Source organism: Hydra vulgaris, chromosome 10 (assembly GCF_038396675.1).
Source record: "Hydra vulgaris chromosome 10, alternate assembly HydraT2T_AEP".
NCBI classification, from domain to species: domain Eukaryota; kingdom Metazoa; phylum Cnidaria; class Hydrozoa; order Anthoathecata; family Hydridae; genus Hydra; species Hydra vulgaris.
This window is the reverse complement of record NC_088929.1, coordinates 37,432,748-37,456,203: the sequence shown is the minus strand read 5'-3', so window position 1 is coordinate 37,456,203 and position 23,456 is coordinate 37,432,748. Positions and strand designations below refer to the sequence as shown.

General features: G+C 30.8%; 1 protein-coding gene across 1 annotated transcript; it reads left to right on the top strand.

Moving 5' to 3' along the window:
• The first annotated feature begins 5,866 nt into the window (after window positions 1-5,866).
• Window positions 5,867-23,216, top strand: LOC100205838 (T-complex protein 1 subunit beta). The gene is made up of 3 exons (XM_065807932.1): window positions 5,867-6,199; window positions 12,520-12,770; window positions 21,818-23,216. The coding sequence occupies exons 1-3, from the start codon at window positions 6,163-6,165 to the stop codon at window positions 23,141-23,143; spliced, it is 1,614 nt and encodes a 537-aa protein (XP_065664004.1). The 5' UTR covers window positions 5,867-6,162; the 3' UTR covers window positions 23,144-23,216.
• Window positions 23,217-23,456: the final 240 nt, after the last annotated feature.

The following is a 23,456-nucleotide window of genomic DNA, read 5'->3' as shown; positions in this document are numbered from 1 at the left end:
AGTAAAGTAAAACGACTTGATACTGTAAGTATTATTGGACAGATACCAGGCTTGTACAATTTCAATTCGATTATCATTAATCCATCTACAAGATATTCTGGTGCTTGCCAGTGTATAATTTTTAGGGTGGCTAAATCAAAGCTCAAAGAAAATCTGCCACAGATTGAGCTTAAAATATTCAAAATCAAAAAACTACGCTGAAAGTGGTCGTATCAAAGCTTTCAGTCGTAAACCTTCATCAGCACAACCAACTGAAAAAAGGTGCAGTATTTGTTTGTCAGCACTTGCGAGAGGACATCCTCACTTTTGTACTATAGGTACAAGGCGGGATAATGTACAGAAAATTGTCAAAGAGGACCGTCAGTGTGCTGAACAAATAGCAGCTGGTTTAATCTCTAAAAAAAGATGCCTCTCCAGGAAATACTGTCAAACTTAGTCGAGCAAGTGAAGGTGAATCTTTATAAGTTCTACCAGAACATTCAGCGAAGTAAAAGCAACAGCTATTTACTGCTGAAAGATTGGTCCAAGTTCAAAATAGTACAAATCTTTCCAATGTTGGTGTGAAAAGGCTTGCATCAGCTCTAAACAACTCAATGGAAAAAAGAGCTGTAGTGGCAAACGTGAAGCGAAAACTTGACAACCTCTGGAAAAAATTATCAGATTTTTTCATGATGTCAAATGCTGTCATTCTGGACAAATGAAAAACCAAAATTGAAAAGTTGTTCACTGCTAGAACTTAAATGCTTTAATTAACCATATTCTATCAAGAAGAGAATTTACATCATATTATTTAGTTAAACTTGAAATTGATGAAGGTGATTCATTCTTGAAAATTACCTTCAGCGTAATTGAAACATATTCCAAGCAAAGTTATACTCAAGGATTGTCATGTCTCCAATCAAGTTCTTCTGCCCAGGATGGTGGTGTAAGCATACCTTTTGCTGCAGCAACAATCAGCATCCTGGAATGCTAATAGTTACTGAAGCAGAAGGCATTCCTAAAACATATGAAAATCTTAGGACAATATTAAGACACATCTATGTAAGACACATCTTCAAACAAATTGAAGATGTGTCTTACATAATTTTATGTGACATAAAAGTAGCCAACATTTTATTGGTATCCAGCAAACACCCATGTTGCTGGTGTGATGTCGAGTCGGACAACCTTACAAACTCTGATCAATTAAGAACATTTAGTTCTTTATGCAACAGCTATGCTGGATTTCTTTCTTCAGGCACAAAGCTTCAATCGGCTAAGAATTATTTAAATGTTGTCCATCTTCCGTTAATTAACCCCTACAGGCAATCTGATCTTATTATTGATGTAATTCCTCCTATGGAACTCCATCTTTTACTTGGAATCCTCAAACATATTTTTAAGCAACTCCAAGAAATATGGGATCAAGCACAAGAATGACCAAATCTCTTGCACCTTCAAATGCAAGCATGTTATGGGGGACAGCTCGATGGAAATGAATGCAACAAACTGTTGAATATTGTTGACATTCTTAAGAGTCTTGCCCAAAAGCATTGTGCATTGCAATCAATGCCTTTTGTTGATTGCTTCAGTAAGCTTCAATCTGTTAAAAAAGCTTGTTTTGGAAAGATCTTGGAGACAGGGTTCTGTCAAAATATTTTAGAATTCAAAAATTCTTGCCTAGCTCTCGGAATTTCAGTTACTCCCAAAACACGTGCAATTTTTCATCACATTAAGGAATTTGCTGAAAAAAATGAAACTGGGCTTGGAGTTTTTAGTGAGCAAACCACTAAATCGATACATGCCAAATTCAAAACCCACTGGCAAAGGTTTAAAAGGCAACCATCTCATCCTGAATATGGGGAAAAAAATTTTTTTTTTAAATTTTATTTAGGTGCTCCAAGAAGTCCTTACAGTCTTATCAAAGAGCACCGCGGATGAGCATTTAATTGAAAGTTCACGCCTCCTTCCTAACCGATGTCGCAAAACTTGCCCAGAGGTGGGGTTTAACCACGGATCTTTTGTTTTTGAGGCAGGTGCGTTACCTCTTCGCCACGGCTGCTAAGTTGTGTTATTGTTCTTAAGAGCAAACTCATTTGAAATTAAACTTTTGTGGATTAAAAATTCTCAGGAGAAAAATCTCAGTCATGGTATACTTTCGTGTGTGTAATTATTTCTTTCTTTCAGAAGATCTGCAGTCTCGATATCAAAAGAATTTATATTACTTTAAGCTACTTTGTAATTCAGTGCATATTTATTTAAAAATATATGCACATCTTTTTGAAAAAAGTTGTGTTTTAAATAATGCCATGCTAAAGAATAAAATTTTAATATCAATTTTTTTTGATTTTTTATCCTACTAAAAAATCAAAAGAAATTTGATATACTATATTGTATGTTGATATACTAGTATTGAAATGTATATACAAATATTCTTTATTAAAACATAATTTTGTATCTAAGGGATATTAGTTTGTAATATTTGTAAAATTTAGGGCAAAAAAAAAGTGTTTTTTTGAACTTTTGGCTGTGCAAACACTTTTTGAAAATAAAGGTTTTTGCTGTATTTAGGGAGAAACTTTAAATACAATTTTCTCTACAATCTTCTTCTACAATTTTTTCATTAAAGTGATACCTATTACCTATAGAATCACCCCTCCAAGGGATTTTTTGAGTCATTTCCGAAGACGGTAGGATCCCTTTTTGGATAACTATGTGTTTGATATTAGAGGATGACTTCTAGTCAAGAGGCATTTGTACTGGTTTTTTATAAGATTCTTTCTAGATATCTTGGCTGTATGGTTCAATCTACCTTTGCGAATTTCCTTATTCAGAGTCTCTAGTGACTCTTCAGAGTAGTAATTAATTGGCAGTTCTAATGCTTCAGATATCTGCACACCATTTTCCTAGAGTTTATGAACATTTGGGGGAATTACATACCAGCAATAGTTTTTGAGTATAAGAGCTGTAGTTTCATAGCAATACTGGTCAAAGCTTTCAGAGTTCAACTCATAACAGGAGCATAATGGTTTTAGGATTGCTACTCCCGTTATATCAACAAAAGTGTAAACATTTTCAAATGCCCTTTGGGCAGTTTTTCCATTTTAAGTGTAAGCAAAACACTATTTGGGTATATCAACTATTAGACTAGAGCTCTTCTCCAAACCTCCGTTGAATATTTATTTTTCTATTTTTTACTGATGTCTTTACTTTTAGCATGGGATTTGGCAAAGTATTTTTTAATACTTAATTTATATCCTAAACATGAAAAATATTTAAAAGATTGTAGCCAGCAATGCAAAGTAGAAAGACCCAAAGATAAAGCGTTTTTATTGATTGGTTTAGACCTGATCAATACTGGGTTATTAAGTTCACTGTACTTATCTCAAATATTACACGATTGGGAGAACAGAGTGTTAGTGAGGGCATTACCCACTTTACCATCAAACATGGTTAAATCTAGTTGAAAATTAAATCCGATAGGATTGTATTATATTACATTTTGTATTAGGTTTACCTTCTTCTGCTCTTAACTTTACCTCAAACTTGGCTAGTTTATTCATTTCTGCTTTTAAAAGTTCATATTCATTTCTTATCATTTCTTCCGTTTCTTTTTGATATTGGAGATGTAGGGGTCTACAGTAATGTGTCCTAGAGGGCTTCTAATTTAACCATACATTTTTATTCACGATGATTAATTTAAGTGGAACATTAGCTGTCTTGAAAAGATTTTTCTCGTTAACATGTGCTTCAGTAGGATGTTCAGCCAATTTGGCAACCTTAAACAATAATATTTAATATTTAAGCGTGTAAACTATTTTTTAAAACTGTGTTGGTTGATTTATAATTACCTTAGATCTTCTGCTTCTATCACCTAAATTTTCCCTGTCCTTGCACTTTCTACCTGGACCTGCTGCAACTTTTTTTTTTGTCAACTGTTACATCTTCGTTCTACCAAGTTCGTTCATGTTCTAGAAATCTTGAGAAAATTCTTGAATGTTTCCGCAACTTTGATCGGAATTTACATTTAAATATTAGAGTTTTCTTTAGATTTATCATTTAAGGTTTGTCAAAACTTTTCATAGTATAGACCCCCACTCTACAAAACTTGCGTAGAAGAGCCTCAAGTAAATTATCATGATTAATTCTTAACTATTGAATTATAGGAACTAAATGTGTTCTTTTCATGATGATTGTAAGCAATGGAATATTGTTATTTATTTTATTCGCAAGTTTTAATTTTAAAACATACACTATGCCGTCAAATCTTGCATATTTTAGTTTTTGAGGTTTGATAATTAACGCCATCTGCTTTAGCATGAGTTTTTTTACTAATAAGAACTGAATGTATTATTTCTGCGATGAATGTAAGCAATGAACTAGTGTTTGCTACTCTAAAATTATAAACGGAAAAAAAGTATTTAAAAAGTCTTATTTTAATTGGGGCAAATTAGGGCAAATGATTTTTATTTTTTCTGCTTTTATATATACCTATCAATAAAAAAAATGTTAAAACTACCATGGAATCTAGTGGAATCTAGTGGAATCTAGTGGAATCTAGTGGAATCTTTTAACTTTTGAGCTAAACTCATAATTAAATTAATTTAAAAAAATCATTATATGACACGAATTTGAGATCTCAGAAATGCAAATCTAAAATCAAAGTTTATTGCCAATAATATTGTTAATAGTTACCAAATATCTTAAACATATGACTTGAAATTAAATTTTGAACTGTTTTTATCAATATCAATCTTAAAAGAGTGACACTAAAGCGAGACTTTTGTGAATGAGTTTTCCGATAAATAAAATAAATAAGTCTAGGAAAAAACGTATAAATTGATGAAATCTTGACAATTAATCACAGAAAAAATAATTATTGTCTTTTAGTGGTATTTAGTTAAATTATAGTATTTTTTTTTTATTACAAGTTTTTTTTAATACATGTATATAATCGTTTTTTACAACTGCAGCTGTCTTCTTTTTCTTTTTGCAACTACAGATAATGTAAACATTTTAGCAATTACTTATTACTGCATTGTATATTTACGCCATTATAATATGACATTTATAAATCGCGATTTTACAAAAATGGGGCTCGTTAATAAGACAGAATTATGTCTTCTTCTTGCTCCGGTCATTACTTATTTTGCTGTATATATATATATATATATATATATATATATATATATATATATATATATATATATATATATATATATATATATATATATATATATATATATATATATATATATATATATATATATATATATATATATATGAAAATTGTATTTATTGTAGAAGGCGAAATAAACATATTAAAAAAAACAATAATAATTTAATTAACTATTTTCTAGCAATAGTTTTTTGTGGGTTTTTTTTTCTGTCGTTTCTTAGTGATTTTGACTCACCGTGCAACGCATCTCTATTTTTTTTAAAGAATTTATATTTTTTAAACAAAAAAAGTTTACTTTATTTACAAAATGAATTTATTATTCAACAACCAATTTTACATACTAAGTTACGCATTGCTAATAAAACAAATCTCATTCAGACTCTGAATTCAAGTTTTTTAGCGCATTGTTGACTTCAACAGTAAATATTTGTGGAGCCATTTAAAAAACTTTTTACCCGTAAAATTTTATTCAAAAGTTTAACTCTATAAAAGTGAACCTAATTTGTTGTTTAATAGATGGAAAATGTATTTTAGTGATTTTCTCTTCTCGGTTACATTATTTAAAAAGTTTTATATTCAAAAGTTATGTTTAACTACTCTAACATATTAATACCATTGCGTATTTTTTCGGAAAGTATCGGAAGAATTAAAATGCTCCCGGTATTTCTCAAAAAAACATATCATGGTAGTATTACCCTTTCAGCGGATAGTATACAGTTAAACACATAATATTATTGGTATATTAGTATATCAGGGTAATAATACCCTGATATTTCTAGACCGCGTTTTGCAAGAATATCCAAGAATAAGATCTGAGTATGGTTTCCGGTTGAAATTTCTTACATACCGGATTGCTAAAGTTATGATAAAAATGATTAAAGGCCGAAACTAGTGCAGCCTCAATTCGATGGTAACGCATGGATCATTCTGGAACAGAATTTTAAAAAACGGCATCAAACTCTGAATAAACATTTTGTGACAAAAAAACATCTATATCTTTAGAAATGTCGTCTTTTAACCCCATAAATGTATTACATACAGGTAAATTTTTAATTTCACCTAAACTTTATGAAGTTTTTTTTTTTGAACACAGTTCTAACATTTTGTTGCCGTATAATGTTTATTTCACACTGTCAATTTCGACCCATTTTCTTGTTTTGGAATATCAGGCTAAGCATTATTTATTAATCTTATATAAATCAGTTCTAAAAAATAAAAAAATTATGCCAGGGTAGTCACCATTATGTAAATAATTTTCAAAATTCCTTAAACAATTTTTTGAATTTTTAATCTCCACCAGGAATACTCTGGAATTTTTGAGGTCATTAGTTTCAGGTCTGTAAGAATTAAAGTTGGATATAAGTATTTTTCTAGAAATGTTCTATAAATTTTGTTCGATCTAATTTATTTATTTTTAAACAATTCTGCTACAGTTTTTTACTAGTTCGTATGTTTTTAGCTAAATTTAGTAATCCAATTATTTTAATGAAGGAGTCATATTTAATATTTTACAATATGAATTTAAATACCTAAAATTTGGATTTCTAAAATTCAATTCATGCATAAGTATGAAAATTTTAATTGTGAAATTAAATAAATAAAAAGTTTTCCGGCTTAGTTTGTCATTAAATCTAATTTTGATTACAACAACAGCAACATGATATGTTTATCAGATACGTAGGCGTATTACATGTTCCTGTCCAAGATTATTAATATATTCATGTATATGTAATTGATAGCTCACTCTTGTCTAGCTAAATCAAAGAGAGTGACCAAGCAAAAAACAAGGCTTCTTGTTATTTTTTAAAATTATTCACTTAATGGGTGTTACTAAAAGGGCGATTCCATCTAAAAAACATCTAGGGCATGCAACCCTAAGTCTCAGATTTTGCTGATTTTTTAACCACTTAAAGATTATAGTAAATTATGAACATCCTGAAAATTTTATGGTCTAATTTTAATTGATTCCTAAGATATAGCTATTTTAAGTTTGCCTCAAACCAACAAAAATCCGCCACTTTTAAAAATGGTTTTGGTCCTAGTTTCTGTTATATGTGTGTTGGAAAGCTGAAAATTTGTACCTTTACATATTTTGGGCCAACGAATCCAATGAAACAACTTAAAATATTTAAAAACGAACATAACACCTAAAATTTAAATGTTTACAAAAATGCTGATGTAGCTCGATTTTTTTTTTTTAGAATTTGTCTTGAATAGTTAAGTTATAGTTATTACAAAGAATTGGAAAGTGATCTTTTTTAAAACAGAAATAAAAACATGTTCAAATCTACTTAAACTTAGTGCTTAAAAACAGGTATTCTGATAAATTAAGAGGAAAAAAGGGTGTAATTTGACAGTTTTGTAACTGAAAAAGTTTTGGCAACATCAAACTGTTCTTTTAGTTGTTGTTGACTAGCTGTTTCTGTTTTCTTTGTAATTTTATAGAATCAGATCCTAAAAAATTATAGTTTCAAAGGGGGAGAATTATATAAATGCAAATGTATATCACAAATTTAGTTTTTTTTTTTCAGAGGTTGTATTAAATAGTTTAGTTGGAGTTATTACAAAGAATCAGATTGCGACCTTAAAGGGGTGAGGGTGCATAAACTTAATTTGAATATCATTTGTTGTAATATCTATCTGTGTAACCATGCCTATACACCAAAAGGAATGGTACTTGTATGCAACAAAATCATTTAGATTTGGTTCAATGACAACATCAGACGTTACTGCTTTTGACAGTATAAATCTGTCGACACATTGATGTTCGCTTGTTCTTGAAATGGGTATGTAATGATGATAACTTCTGGTACCTGGAACAGTTTTTCCTGTTTCAAATCGCTCCTTTAGTTGCTGTCGCCTGAATTAACTGTTTCTTTGGTAATTTTATAAAATATGATTTTGTTTATATTGGTGATGCAAAACTCAAGCATATCATCAACTGTCAATATTTGGTTTTCTAATGATTTTTGCAAACTTGCTCTTGCTGTTATTCTTTTAACGGTACCACCTATGCCATCACAAGTGGATTTTCCATAGCTGGTTGCAAAAAGTACCCATTCAGCTGTAATCTTAAAATCTTCCTTATGGTGGCATAGACTTATAAAGTTTTTACAGTTTTTATAATGAGCAGAAAAAGAATAAATTTTATTGATACCAACTAAATATTCTTTAATGTACTCTACAATTTTCTTTTGAAATTCATACACAAAGCATGTATCGTGATCACTGTCATCACTTAAAAACAGAATCATATTTGTTTTAAAAATTATATAACAACAGGATATAGTGTACATTGTTGTTTATTCCAATGATAACTTTGTATCTCATCCTGTATAACTAGTTAATAGTTCTCTGCAAAATCTGCCTGTATAATACATTCATTGTAACCTAAATTATTTTTTAGGTCTTTCAAATAGTGAATTTGGCATTTAGCAATATATGAATGTGAAGTTAGTTGATTAATGTGAGAAACAACTAGTTCTTTATATTCAAATAAGTTAACTGTCTATCAGTACTTTGCCATTGATTAAATTGAATTTCTTCTTCGTTAATCTCAATTAACTCCTCATTTAAAAATGTCTATAAGTTATCATTACCTGGACATTTGGCACATCTATGAACCATGCATTCATTATTGCTTGTATCACAAACTAAGTTTGACATTAAATCTTTGTTTGTAACATTCCATTGGACAGCATTTACAAGCAGTATTGAGTTTTGATAGTAAATGCAAACATATACACAGTATGTACCGTTTAGTCCCACACTAATACACCATTTTGGGCGCAAAATACAAAACTTTAAAAATCCTATTTTAAAATTAGGGTATTTACTTTTAAAATCAATATAAAGCTCATGAAGGTTGCTCAACAATAATCTTTTTTGTTGTGGAGGACCACTTTTGACCTTAACACAATCTTTTTTATCAGGCATAATTCTAGAATGTTCATCTTGTTGAAAAAAAATCTTGAACCAAAGCTGTAAGAAAGTCAGGTATTTTTTAGTCTATTTTCTTATCAGGTATAGCAAGAATTCCGTTTTCACTTTTTTCACTCTTTTTGCTGTTACAACTCGTTGATGCTTTGCGACTCCATGAACATTAATTGGTGAGACTCCAATTGATATTGAAGAGTTGTCTAACTGTTGTTTATTACAAGATTTACCTTTAACAAATGATACATCATCATCAATTTCACACTCCATTTCATTATCAGAAACTTTATCACAATTTGACTAAACTAAATACATGAGTGACAAAATTTCCATCCTGGTTTACAGTCTAGATTTTTGGATTTAAAGTTTTGAGCCATTTCAAGAGATATGGTTGTTTGACCTAAAATAAAATCATTACATTTTAATGAACATTATACTCTGCTTTAAAATTTATATATATATATATATATATATATATATATATATATATATATATATATATATATATATATATATATATATATATATATATATTACCTTTAACACTCTTTTTGTGTCTTTTTAAAACATCACAACACTTATCATTCTTATATATCTTTAGTAGAAATATTGGTCCTAAAACCTGCTCATGATGATAACAAATAGTCTTTATCTCTTCATATGATGTAGTCTCAAACAAGCCAGACCTCCAAATATAAGTATCTTGAAAATGCTTTTTTAGATTACAAAAATTTTTTAATCCTTGTTTTCAAACGAAACATTTTGTGACATTCATCATTTAAAACGTTTCCAAATCTTCAAGATTCCATTTTATCAATATACTATTATTTATTTTCCCTATAAAGATCCGTGAAAGGTATATAATTCATTCAATGTGTTCATGGGGTCAAGGTTGTTCAGGATTAGAAAATTTTACATCATTAATGAGCATTCTAACTTTTATTTTACAATATTATAAACATTTCTAAATAATAAAACTATTTAAAAAACAGTAACAGCAAATCAGCAACATCTAAAAGAACATTTTGATATAGCCAAAACTGTCAAATTACACCCTCTTTTTTTCTCGTTTAATTTATCAAAATACCTGTTTTTAAGTACTAAATTTAAGTAGATTTGGCCATGTTTTTATTTCTGTTTTAAAAAAGATCACTCTCCAATTCTTTGTAATAACTATAACTTAACTATTTAAGACAAATTCTAAAAAAAAAAAATTGAGCTACATCAGCATTTTTGTGATTGGACTCGCCCCAGTAAAATTGTGGTTAACATTTAAATTTTAGGTGTTATGTTCGTTTTTAAATATTTTAAGTTGTTTCATTAGATTCGTTATCCCAAAATGTGTAAAGGTACAAATTTTCAGCTTTCCAACACACACATAACAGAAACTAGGACCAAAACCATTTTTAAAAATGGCAGATTTTTGTTGGTTGGAGGCAAACTTAAAATAGCTGTATCTTAGGAACCAATTGAAATTAGACGATAAAATTTTCAGGATGTTCATAGTTTACTATAATCTTTAGGTGGTCTAAAAATCAGCAAAATCTGAGACTTAGAGTTACATTTTCAAAAAAAATTGGATGTTTTCACATGGAATCGCCCAAAACTGTTATAACTTTTTTAATATTACAGATAATTTTGTTCTGTAAAAAGAATGTAAACAGCAATAAATTGTTTTCTTTTTTAACATTCAATAAAGTATCAAAAGTTTTAATTTTTAAATAAATGCGCAAAAATTACAAACTTAGCTGATTTTGAAAAAATTAATGTTACTTTTTAGTAAAAATAATCAAAAAAATATACTTATGTTTTTTAATTTATAATATAAACATTGTTAGACCATTTTTAGAGCAAAAAATTTTACTTAAACCTAATGCGAATCGATAGAAGGATTATTTCAGTCAGACAACAAAATTGGCAAATATTATATAAAATGTTTTTTTTTTTTTTTTTTTTACTTTTGTAAAAAAAAAAAGTTTGCCTGGAAATTAAATATATTTATCAATATTAAAGATATTAAAGACTTAATTAAAAAATAATTCAGTTTGTGAAGAGAATTCTACAAAATTGATATGCTTTATTACGTACCAAAATAAAACTAGAGTGTGATTTTGTTACGTATCTAAGGTTATGTGGCGTAATATAGGTCATTGCTTCAAAATATAAACAAAAACACGCAAAAAATAAATTTAGTGCTAAGCATGCCAAGTTTAAAAGCATATTCACTAACATAGCAAGAGGTACATAAAATAATTTTTATATTTTCATCTGCATAAACAATTTTAATAGCTTATGTCATCCATCAGAAATACTATATTTTACATTTAAAAGAAATAAATTTGAAAGTATGAATGCATTAAAAATTAAATTATAGTAAAAAAATCACCAGAGTGATGTAGGAATCTGATAGAATAGACAGAAAAGTGATCCATAAATGATTAGCAATATTTTAACAGTATATATTTTTGTTCTGTACACTGTAAACAATTATTTAAAAAGGAAAGATCAATCTTTTAAATTTTTTTTATTTGCAAATAAAAGCGTTTAGAGAAAAAATGCTATTATTAAATTTTTATACTTTTTGTGTGAAAATCTTTTTTTGTGTGCTAAACTTTTGACGTAATGCCCAATTTTATATTGCATGAAACAGCCGTGATATTAAATTTGATTTATTTTTGATTTTTAATTTCAGTATTATAAAATAATACTGAAATTAAAAATATTTAAAAAATTTTTTTTTAGGGGTATCTCAAAACTAGGGTGACAACTGCCAAAGAACTATGAGGAGGATTTGTCCTCCTTCACCCTAGTAAAAAGAAAGACAAAAAAAAACTAATTAAGTTGAATGTTTTTTATTTTTTAAATTCTTATTTTTCAGTCATAGATACTTTTTTCAAAAGTTCATACTCAATTTTAAAATATTTAAAAAATTCAATACATTCGATGAAGTTGAAATTAGATTTCGCCATAGTTATATATTTAATTATCTCCACTGCCAATCTGTTTCTTTCATCTGTCCATTGAGTTTCAATTAAACTAAATATTCTTTCAACGGTTACATTGGGACCTGAAAATAGCAAACATATGTTGGGCCATCTTTAGAATTTCCAAATACTTGTCTTGTACCATTATAGTCTTGAAATATTTTTTTCTTTATATCAACAATTTCTTTTTTCAATCGCTTACTAGAGATAGCTTACTGGGATTTTTTGAGAGCTTTAAAAATCTAGAAAATCAAATATAAGAATATTTTAGAAATTTATAAAGATTACTTTTAAAAGTCCTGGATTTTTAATAATTTTTTGTGTTGCAACCTTGTTATTATTCATGCGTATTTACTAAGTAATTGCTTATTTATGTCGATTATAAATGTATTGTAAAAAGACAATAATATTTACTTTTGAGAGAGAATTTTTTTTATAAAGGTGGTGAGGAAGAAAGAGCTGAAACAGCTCGTCTTTCCTCGTTTGTTGGTGCTATCACAATAGGAGATTTAGTCAAAACAACTTTGGGCCCCAAGGGAATGGATAAAATATTAGTTTCAATGGGCCGTGATGGTAGAGGAAATGGTGAAATACAAGTCACAAATGATGGAGCTACCATATTACGTTCAGTTGGCGTTGATAATCCTGCTGCTAAAGTTTTAGTCGACATATCGAAAGTTCAAGATGATGAGGTATTTTTTCTTTATTTTAATTTTTTAATGTTGTAATAATAACTAATGAAAGAAAAAACCTTTTTATTTCTACATAAATTTATGTTGGTACGCAAACACACACAAAAAACCTTTGATATAAAATATTAACTTACATCAATTTAAATTAGAACACAGTTTTCTGTTGTGCACAGACAAAAATTGATATAGTCTTTTATGAAATTTCTTGTTAAGTCCAATAATTATCTTTTTGCACTTGATTTTCTCTCAAATAGTCTACCTAATTTTTTTATTGATTATTAGAACAATTGAGGTTTATATTAGAATTATAGGGTTCTATCTACCTTTTTTATGTCACAAGAATTTATTATATAGCTATTGATTAACAGTTTTTGATTAACAATAACAAAAAAATCAAAATAAAAATTATGTAAATAATGTTATAAATTTAATCATGAAACATAACTGATGTGTTGTTTATAATTTTATAGAATAACAGTGCTAAAACACTTTGAAAATGAAATATCAAAAGTTAAATTCTTACAAAATAAATAATGTCTAATAAGGTCTTATGCAAGGAAATTTTGCACTCAGTAAATTGAAATGGTAAATGGTACACATCTCTTTTTAATACAATCAATTATGGTGAGCTTTCCATAAAATCGATCTATTTCTAATTGAAACCCATCAGTTTTCAATGAAACCTATTAATTTATAGAAAGAAAGATTTCATCCCTTTAGTAGCTTAATTCTTTTAAGCAGAAGCCTAAATAAATGTTTAAGCTTTTATTTAGTTATATTTGTTTAGAATGTTAGTTGTATTTTATTTTTGTTATATATATATATATATATATATATATATATATATATATATATATATATATATATATATATTGTTTTTTTGTTTTTGTTTTTTTTTTTTTTAACTAAAATAATTAAATATTTTAGTTATATTATTATTGGTTTGTTTTATTACTATTTTATTATTAATTTTTTTATTATTCTTTTTCTTATTAACTTTTTTAACTATTGTATTTGTTATTATTATTACATTTGTTATATTAATTTTTTTACTTATTTTTTGGTGATGAAAAGACTATTTCTCTGACCAGACAAACAACTAACTTCAGAGAATATTTGTCTGACTAGTATATTAATTTAAAGGGATCCCAAACTCCCAAGACATGTTGTGTTCAAATTAAAGAGAATGATATAAAAATCTTTCGGGCTTAATTTTTTTGAGTAAAACAAAAGAATTAATGCATACCAAGAAAAAAAAACTTTGTTTTAGTTGAAGATCGCTTTTTCCATTTTGTTGTAGGCCTAATAGTCTTCATAATATATGCCACAATCAACAGACTTGATAATTTATTCAACCATGATTTATTCCTATAAATTTTAGTACATCGCATCATTGATATTTTTGTTTTTGTTTATAAGATCGATTTTTTTTTTTTTTTTTTAAATCTTCGCTTCCAACAAGGCTGCAAGCAGCCACTAATTAAAGTTGGAAGTTACTGAAAGAGAAAAGATAAAGATTGTAGAGCAAGATAACGATTGACGGATGACTAAAAAGATTGCAAATTATATGAATCAGGAAAGCAAGATGAAGGAAGGGAATTCCAAAGAACTGATGTTCGAGGAAAAAAACTAGACGAATAAGAGTTTTTGTAGCACCTATGAACAGTCACAGAAAAAGGATGAGACTTAATTGAATAACGAGTAACACGAGAATGAGCAGGTCCAACAATGTTTACAATGCGTTTTTGCACCTTGTCTAAAAGAGAAAGGGCATCATTAGAAGATCCGCCCCAGATATGGCAACAGTATTCCATACAAGGCCGGATTTGAGATTTATAGAGATAGAGAATAGAATCCAAAGTAAGAAAGTGACGAGCTTGATAAAGAGATGCAACCTTAGCGAATGCTAAAATTGCAACTGATTTGATATATGGTTTCCAAGAAAGATTAGAAGTAAGAGTTAGTCCTAGAAGATGAAGAGTAGGTGACTCATCGAGTACATCACCGTTCATAAATATAGGAAGATCTAACTTATTGCGATAATGATTGGCTGAAAAAATTGAGTTTTATCTGCATTAAAGTTCACCAGCCGCTGTGAGCCCCATGCAGTAGCAGAAGTGAGATGCTTTTCAAGCTAAAATGCCCCCTCCAAGCAATCAGAAGGTGTTGGTTTCTTATCACGACAAGAATAAATGGTAGTATCATCAGCAAACAATGCCACCTTAGATGTGAGAATATCTGGAAGATCGTTAATGTAAATTAAAAAGAGTATAGTGCCAAGGATAGAACCTTGAGGAACCCCTGAAGTTACAGAATAAGAAGAAGAGTGTTGTTCATCGAGGGCAACTTTTATGTTACGATCGGAAAGGAAGGATCCAATGATCTTAAAGATGTTGCCAGATACACCATAAGAAGAAAGCTTATAGAGAAGACCAGCATGCTAAACTTTATCAAAAGCTTTTGAAATGTCAAGAGTGATGGCCTTAACCTCTCCATCTTTATCAAATGCACAATAAAACCTATCTGTTATTACTGTTAGCAAATCAGCTGTAGAATGAGAAGATCAAAATCACTATTGATGGTCAGAAAGTAAGTTATTAGATTCAAGATGAGAAATTAACTGTTTGTTAATTAGAGATTCAAAAACCTTGCTTATGATAGGAAGAAGACTAATGGGACGGTAGTTAGATGAATCAGATCCCTCTCCAGAATTTTTGAAGATAGGGATAACAGATGCCATTTTCCAGCAGGCTGGAAAAAAAGACTCTGATAAGCACTTGTTGAATAATTTTGAAAGTATAGATGACAGCTCCGGAGAACACTTCTGCAAGACTATAACAGATATGTTGTATATGCCACAAGCTGTAGAAGAATCTAGGCAGGAAATCACTTTAGATACAGAAGCTGGAGTGATACGAATGTCAAGCAATGGATCAACCTGTTTGTTGGCAATATCAGGTAGAACGCAACTAATGGAATCAAGAGATGATGTAGATGAAAAGTTTTTAGCAAACAATTCAGCTTTGTCTTTAGGAGAGGTGACAAAATCTGAACCATACAAGAGAGGTGGAATTAAAGATTTGCCCTTATTATTGATACTATTAAAGATTCTCCAGAAGTTTTGGCGTTAGACAAAACCTTTTTACAATTGTTCCTAGCAGTAATAAACAGACGTCTGTGTTCTGGAGAATTGTTTTGCTGATAAATATGGAAGTAGCGGTTTCGATTGGCAATTGTAGCAGCACAGTGTGAGTAAAACCACGGAGGAGAGTGAGGCTTGACCTGGAATCGTCGAGAGGGAATAAATAATTCCATGCCAGCCTGAATCCACAAAGTTATGTAAGAAGCACATTTGTCGACAGGAAGACAAAAGATTTCTACCCAAGGGCCATCACAAAGAAAATCACGGAAAGAGTCCCAGTCATCTTTAAGGTAGTTGTAAGAGGTACAATGATAGGGGGATTCAGATGATGAAGAAGAATGAGATATTAGTTTTAGAGTGATCAAACTATGATCAGAAGCACCTTAGGGTGAATATGGAGAAACGTAGCACTGACTAGGATCAGAAACAAGACATAAGTCGAGTAGAGAAGGTAAATGATTCAGGTTGTCTAGAAAGCCAGGTGGAAAGTTGACTATTTGAGTTAGGGATTGAGAAAGGCAAAAGTTGTGGGCTTTAATGCCTGCAGAGTCACTGACACTAGAGCTTGCATTGGCTTGCATTCAGAGTGATGAGCATTAAAGTCACCGACAACAACTATATTTGCTGATGGATAAAGAGAGAGGGCTTGGTCAATATGATCAGTAATAATGTCAAAAAGAGTGCAGTCTTGAGATGAAGGAGAACGATATAGAACAAAGAGAAAGGCAATAGAGTGAAGTGGTGCTAAACGAAAGCACATAAAAGAATAATCTGTGGATTCAAACCTAGTTTCCCGCCAAATGGGTGAATTCTTACGAATGTAAATGCCCAAGCCAAGCATGTAACTATTGGAGTCTTTAAAAATTAAAGGAAGATAACTATTAACACTAGGATCACAAGATGGGACAGCTGAACTCAAATTAGTCTCACAAAGAGCATGTAGGTCTGGTGAACTTTGCAAGAGATAAGACTCAAGAGAAGAAAAGTTACTTTGAAGACCACGAATATTAGTGAATGATAGGTTTAGAGAACTTGGTGAAGATGATCGTTTTTTGTGCTTTATAGTTTTTGGTACTTTATTCATTTTTAAATTAGATTGAAGAACTTGACTCAAAGCATAGGTAGTAATCAGAACACTGTTTAATAGCCCAAGCAATTGCCTCATTGTTACTAATAAACCCTAAGCCGTAACAAAGGGCTCCAAATGTGGCCTCCGCAATGCACACTAAAAGTACAAACAGGGACACCATCCATGCGCAACATGGCACTGTTAATACTTTGATATATTTCAGCTGTTGATGGAATCAGCCTCTCTGAGAGCTACCACTGTGTTTGGGAAACCTGACTACCAGTTGGCCTCAGAACCATAAAACTGAGTTTTATAGCTGTACCCTCATTAGGAGATAATAGAATGAGATGTCTAGTGAAGAAGTTGGCATCACCTAGCTTTTGCGTAAAAAGGCATATCCTACAAGGCAGCAGGACATGAAGCAGATTGTGTAAACAAATAAAAAAAAGGTGTCATGCTAAAACTCTTAAGAATAATATGCGCTTGATTAAATCATCAAGTCTTTATCTATTAGGCTGGCGCAGATGTATTTTTAATACATTGTTTCCAGTTTAGGATGTTGAACGCTAGATCATCTTGACTTAATGTATGGGTTTTGCTTGTGTCTCTGTTTTTATGACTAGGCAACTCATTCTGTTATCTCCTAATGAGAGTACAGCTCTAAAACTCAGTTTTATGGTTCTGAGGCCGGCTGGTAGTCAGGTTTCCTAAACTCTGTGGTAGCTCTTAGAGAGGCTGATTCCATTAACAGCTGAAAAATATCAAAGTGCTAACAGTGCCATATTGCGGATGGATGGTTTTCCTGTTCATACTTATGATGTGTATTGTTGAGACCAAATTTAGAGCCCTTTGTTACGGCTTAGGGTTTATTAACAGGTATGAGTCAATTGCTTGGACTATTAAATATTGAGTACTAACTATTCTTAGAGTCAAGTTCTTTAAAAAATTTTAAATGACTAAAGTACCAAAAACTATAAAGCACAAAAAACGATCATCTTCACCAAGTTCTCTAAACCTATCATTCACTAATATTCGTGGTCTTCAAAGTAACTTTTCTTCTGTTGAGTCTTATCTCTTGCAAAGTTCACCAGACCTACATGCTCTTTGTGAGACTAATTTGAGTTCAGCTGTCCCATCTTGTGATCCTAGTGTTAATAGTTATCTTCCTTTAATTTTTAAAGACTCAAATAGTTACATGCTTGGCTTGGGCATTTACATTCGTAAGAATTCACCCATTTGGCGGGAAACTAGGTTTGAATCCACAGATTATTCTTTTATGTGCTTTCGTTTAGCACCACTTCACTCTATTGCCTTTCTCTTTGTTCTATATCGTTCTCCTTCATCTCAAGACTGCACTCTTTTTGGCATTATTACTGATCATATTGACCAAGCCCTCTCTCTTTATCCATCAGCAAATATAGTTGTTGTCGGTGACTTTAATGCTCATCACTCTGAATGGCTTGGCTCTAGTGTCAGTGACTCTGCAGGCATTAAAGCCCACAACTTTTGCCTTTCCCAATCCCTAACTCAAATAGTCAACTTTCCAACTGGCTTTCTAGACAACCTGAATCATTTACCTTCTCTACTCGACTTATGTCTTGTTTCTGATCCTAGTCAGTGCTACATTTCTCCATATTCACCCTAAGGTGCTTCTGATCATAGTTTGATCACTCTAAAACTAATATCTCATTCTTCTTCATCATCTGAATCCCCCTATCATTGTACCTCTTACAACTACCTTAAAGATGACTGGGACTCTTTCCGTGATTTTCTTTGTGATGGCCCTTGGGTAGAAATCTTTTGTCTTCCTGCTGACAAATGTGCTTCTAATATAACTTCATGGATTTAGGCTCACATGGAAACTTTTATTCCCTCTCGACGATTCCAGGTCAAGCCTCACTCTTCTCCATGGTTTTCCTCACATTGTGCTGCTGTGATTGCCAATCGAAACCATTACTTCCATATCTATCAGCAAAACAACTCTCCAGAAAACAAATGTCTTTTTATTACTGCTAGAAACCATTGTAAAAAGGTTTTGTCTAACGCCAAAGCCCACTATTCTCAGGTCATGAAATCTTGTATTTCATCACAAAAGTTGGGCTTTCGTGACTTCTGGAGAATCTTTAATAGTATCAATAATAAGGGCAAATCTTTAATTCCACCTCTCTTGTATGGTTCAGATTTTGTCACCTCTCCTAAAGATAAAGCTGAATTGTTTGCTAAAAACTTTTCATCAATATCATCTCTTAATTCCGCTAGTTGCGTTCTACCTGATATTGCCAACAAACAGGTTGATATATTGCTTGACGTTCGTATCACTCCAGCTTCTGTATCTAAAGTGATTTCCTGCCTAGATTCTTCTACAGCTTGTGGCATAGACAACATATCTGTTATAGTCTTGCAGAAGTGTTCTCCGGAGCTGTCATCTATACTTTTAAAATTATTCAACAAGTGCTTATCAGAGTCTTTTTTTCCAGCCTGCTGGAAAATGGCATCTGTTATCCCTATTTTCGAAAATTCTGGAGAGGGATCTGATTCATCTAACTACCGTCCCATTAGTCTTCTTCCTATCATAAGCAAGGTTTTTGAATCTCTAATTAACAAACACTTAATTTCTCATCTTGAATCTAATAACTTACTTTCTGACCATCAATAGTGATTTTGATCTTCTCATTCTACAGCTGATTTGCTAACAGTAATAACAGATAGGTTTTATTGTGCATTTGATAAAGATGGAGAGGTTAAGGCCATCACTCTTGGCATTTCAAAAGCTTTTGATATAGTTTAGCATGCTGGTCTTCACCATAAGCTTTCTTCTTATGGTGTATCTGCAACATCTTTAAGATCATTGAATCCTTCCTTTCTGATCGTAACATAAAAGTTGCCCTCGATGAACAACACTCTTCTTCTTATTCTTTAACTTCAGGGGTTCCTCAAGGTTCTATCCTTGGCACTATACTCTTTTTAATTTACATTAACGATCTTCCAGATATTCTCACATCTAAGGTGGCATTGTTTGCTGATGATACTACCATTTATTCTTGTCGTGATAAGAAACCAACACCCTCTGATTGCTTGGAGGGAGCATTTTAGCTTGAAAAGCATCTCACTTCTGCTACTGCATGGGGCTCACAGTGGCTAGTGAACTTTAATGCAGATAAAACTCAATTTTTTTCAGCCATTCATTATCGCAATAATTTAGATCTTCCTATATTTATGAACGGTGATGTACTCGATGAGTCATTCAATCTTTATCTTCTAGGATTAACTCCTACTTCTGATCTCTCTTGTAAACCGTATATCAAATATGTTGCAAAATTAGTATCTGCTAACGTTGCATCTCTGCAAAATTAGTATCTTCAGGTTGCATCTCAAATGTTATTTGTTTATATATATATTAAAATATATATATTTAAAAATCCACTTATATAACGTTTTATTCAGGATCGTATGTAATATAAGTAAATTTTTCTAATAATTACAAGTCTTTTTTGCTTAAGCTGTTTTGTTTTGATTTTTTGTATATATGTTATTATATTTAAAAAAATTTACAAGATTGAAAAAACATGAAACATTGACATTCAAATGGATAATTTGAAACTTCAATTTTAGATTTGCCCCTCTCTCGATAATTTTACTTATTTGTGTAATATTTTTTCATTGATGTACCTTGTAATGCAAGTTTATCAACTTTAAAAAACAAAGATCAAACAACCTGGTTTGTTATATTATAAAAGCTAACAGATTTCCTGTAATTTTAATTAGTGATGGATATTTCAAAGTCATATAAAATCTTTCAGAAAATCTGTAACAACTGGGTTTTTAGTAACAATAACTGGTTATTTAGTAACAAAGTTTGTTTTGTTTAATTATTTATAAAAAAATTGGTGTTTAATAGGGAAACAATTTTTTTATAGATTAGTACATTTGTATATACAACATTCTTTGTGTAGCATTTATTAAATGTCATACCTTGTAATGAACGTTCATCAATTTTTAAAAATAAGCTATTAAACTATCTTGTTCTTAAACATACAACAGAGTTTACTGTGTGAGAAGGGTTTAGAGATAAACACCAACTTAATGAAAAGTTTGACTTTTCTTTTTAAAAAGAATAGTTATAGAGCAAGGAACCGGTTGACAGAAGACTTAAAAAGTTGTTATTTGTTTATATATATATATATATATATATATATATATATATATATATATATATATATATATATATATATAGATATTATTTAGATAACCCTCCAACCCTCGGAATTAGGGTCGGCATTCGGCAATGCTGACCTAACTGCCGATCTTAAATGATTGAGGTCAGAGAATTGCTGACCTCGTTTCTATGTTTTATGGTAAGACCTTTGTAATGAATTTTTTTTGCCGAACTCTAAAAATTGAGGTCGGCAAATTATTGCCGACCTCATTTTTTCTAATTCCGAGGTTGTATTTTTTACTTTTATATTTCTTAAAAATAATTAGTGCTAGTTAGAATTTATCTTTAATTTTAAACAAAATTCAGCGATACATTCAAGGTTGCATCATAAATTTCTAAGTATCTGAAGAACTAAGTTTAGATTCAAACCGACAGAAAACTTTTCCTCAAATGATAAAATGACTTAAAAACTTAAATAGGGTTTTTGCACAAATTTTTATTAATAGGATACAGATACTAAAATAAATTTACCAGGTTTTAAGCTAATTTTTTAAACTTAGAAAGTTTAAGAAACTCCAAAACAATGAATATTTGCATAAAAATTGGTTTCAGAGAAAGAATTATAAGTGCTTATAGCATGTGTTTTAATGAGGTAAACATTTTTAAAAATTTCTTTTTAGGTTGGCGATGGCACAACAAGTGTAGCTGTACTTGCCAGTGAACTTCTTCGTGAAGCTGAAAAACTGATAGCACAGAAGATACACCCTCAAACTATTACCCAGGGGTGGAGGAAAGCTTGTAAGGCTGCATCAAAAGCTCTTGAAGAATCTGCTAAAGATAATGGTAAGAATCCAGAAAAATTTAGAGAAGACTTAATGAACATTGCTAGAACAACTTTGAGTTCAAAAATTCTGTTTCAACACAAAGAACATTTTTCAACCTTAGCTGTAAATGCAGTATTGCGGTTAAAAGGAAGTGGTAATTTAGATGCAATCCAAGTTATTAAAAAGCTTGGAGGTTCTCTTAATGATTCTTATTTAGCTGAAGGATTTCTTTTGGAAAAAAAAATTGGGAATAATCAACCCAAAGTTATAGAAAATGCAAAAATCCTAATCGCTAATACTGCTATGGATGCAGATAAAATAAAAGTGTTTGGTTCACGTGTACGAGTAGACTCTGTTGCAAAAGTTGCCGAGTTAGAGCTTGCCGAAAAAGAAAAAATGAAGGATAAAGTAAATTTGATTTTAAAACATGGTATTAATTGTTTTGTTAATCGTCAATTAATCTATAATTATCCAGAACAGCTCTTTGCTGATGCTGGAGTCATGGCGATTGAACATGCTGACTTTGAAGGTGTAGAAAGATTAGCTCTTGTGACTGGCGGTGAAATTGTTTCAACTTTTCATAACCCTGAACTTGTCAAACTTGGACGTTGTAAGCGGATTGAAGAAGTAATGATCGGTGAAGATAAGTTATTATACTTCTCTGGTGTCGAATTGGGTGAGGCATGTAGTGTTGTTTTACGTGGTGCTACTCAACAAATTTTAGATGAGGCAGAACGTTCACTTCACGATGCTTTATGTGTGCTTCAGCAAACTGTTAAAGAAACTCGAATTGTTTATGGAGGTGGATGCTCTGAGATGCTTATGGCTAATGCAGTTAACAAACTGGCTTCTGAGACACCTGGAAAAGAAGCTATGGCCATTGAAGCATTTGCTCATGCTTTGAGGCAATTACCTACTATTATTGCCGATAATGCAGGTTATGACAGTTCTGAATTGGTATCCCAGTTACGTGCTGCACATACTTCTGGAAATCACACTGCTGGACTTGATATGGTTAATGGGCAGATAGGAGATATGGTTGAGCTGGGTATAACGGAATCTTATAAAGTTAAATCTCGTGTTTTAACATCTGCTGCTGAGGCTGCTGAAATGATTGTTCGTGTTGATGACATCATTAAAGCTCCTCCTCGACAGAGGGTGCCTGAGACTGATTGTCATTAGAATGCTACACTCTAATATCTTCTCATTTATTTATAACGAAATGTTACTGTAGAATACAAATCTATTATGACCATTACTTCTTTTTTATTTTGTATCGTTTTTACATGATAATTTTGTATATAAGTTGACGTTATAACTTGAAGTTGTTGAAATGATAACGTCATAATATAACTGACTTAAAACTCTTAAAGTAGGTAATAATTTATTAGAAAAATGTGTGTTTTGCATTAAGTTGCTACACTTAGAAACAAGTTGAGCGTGTCGCTAAAAGGTTTGTGGTGGGGTCTTTTGAAAACTTATGTATTTTAAAATT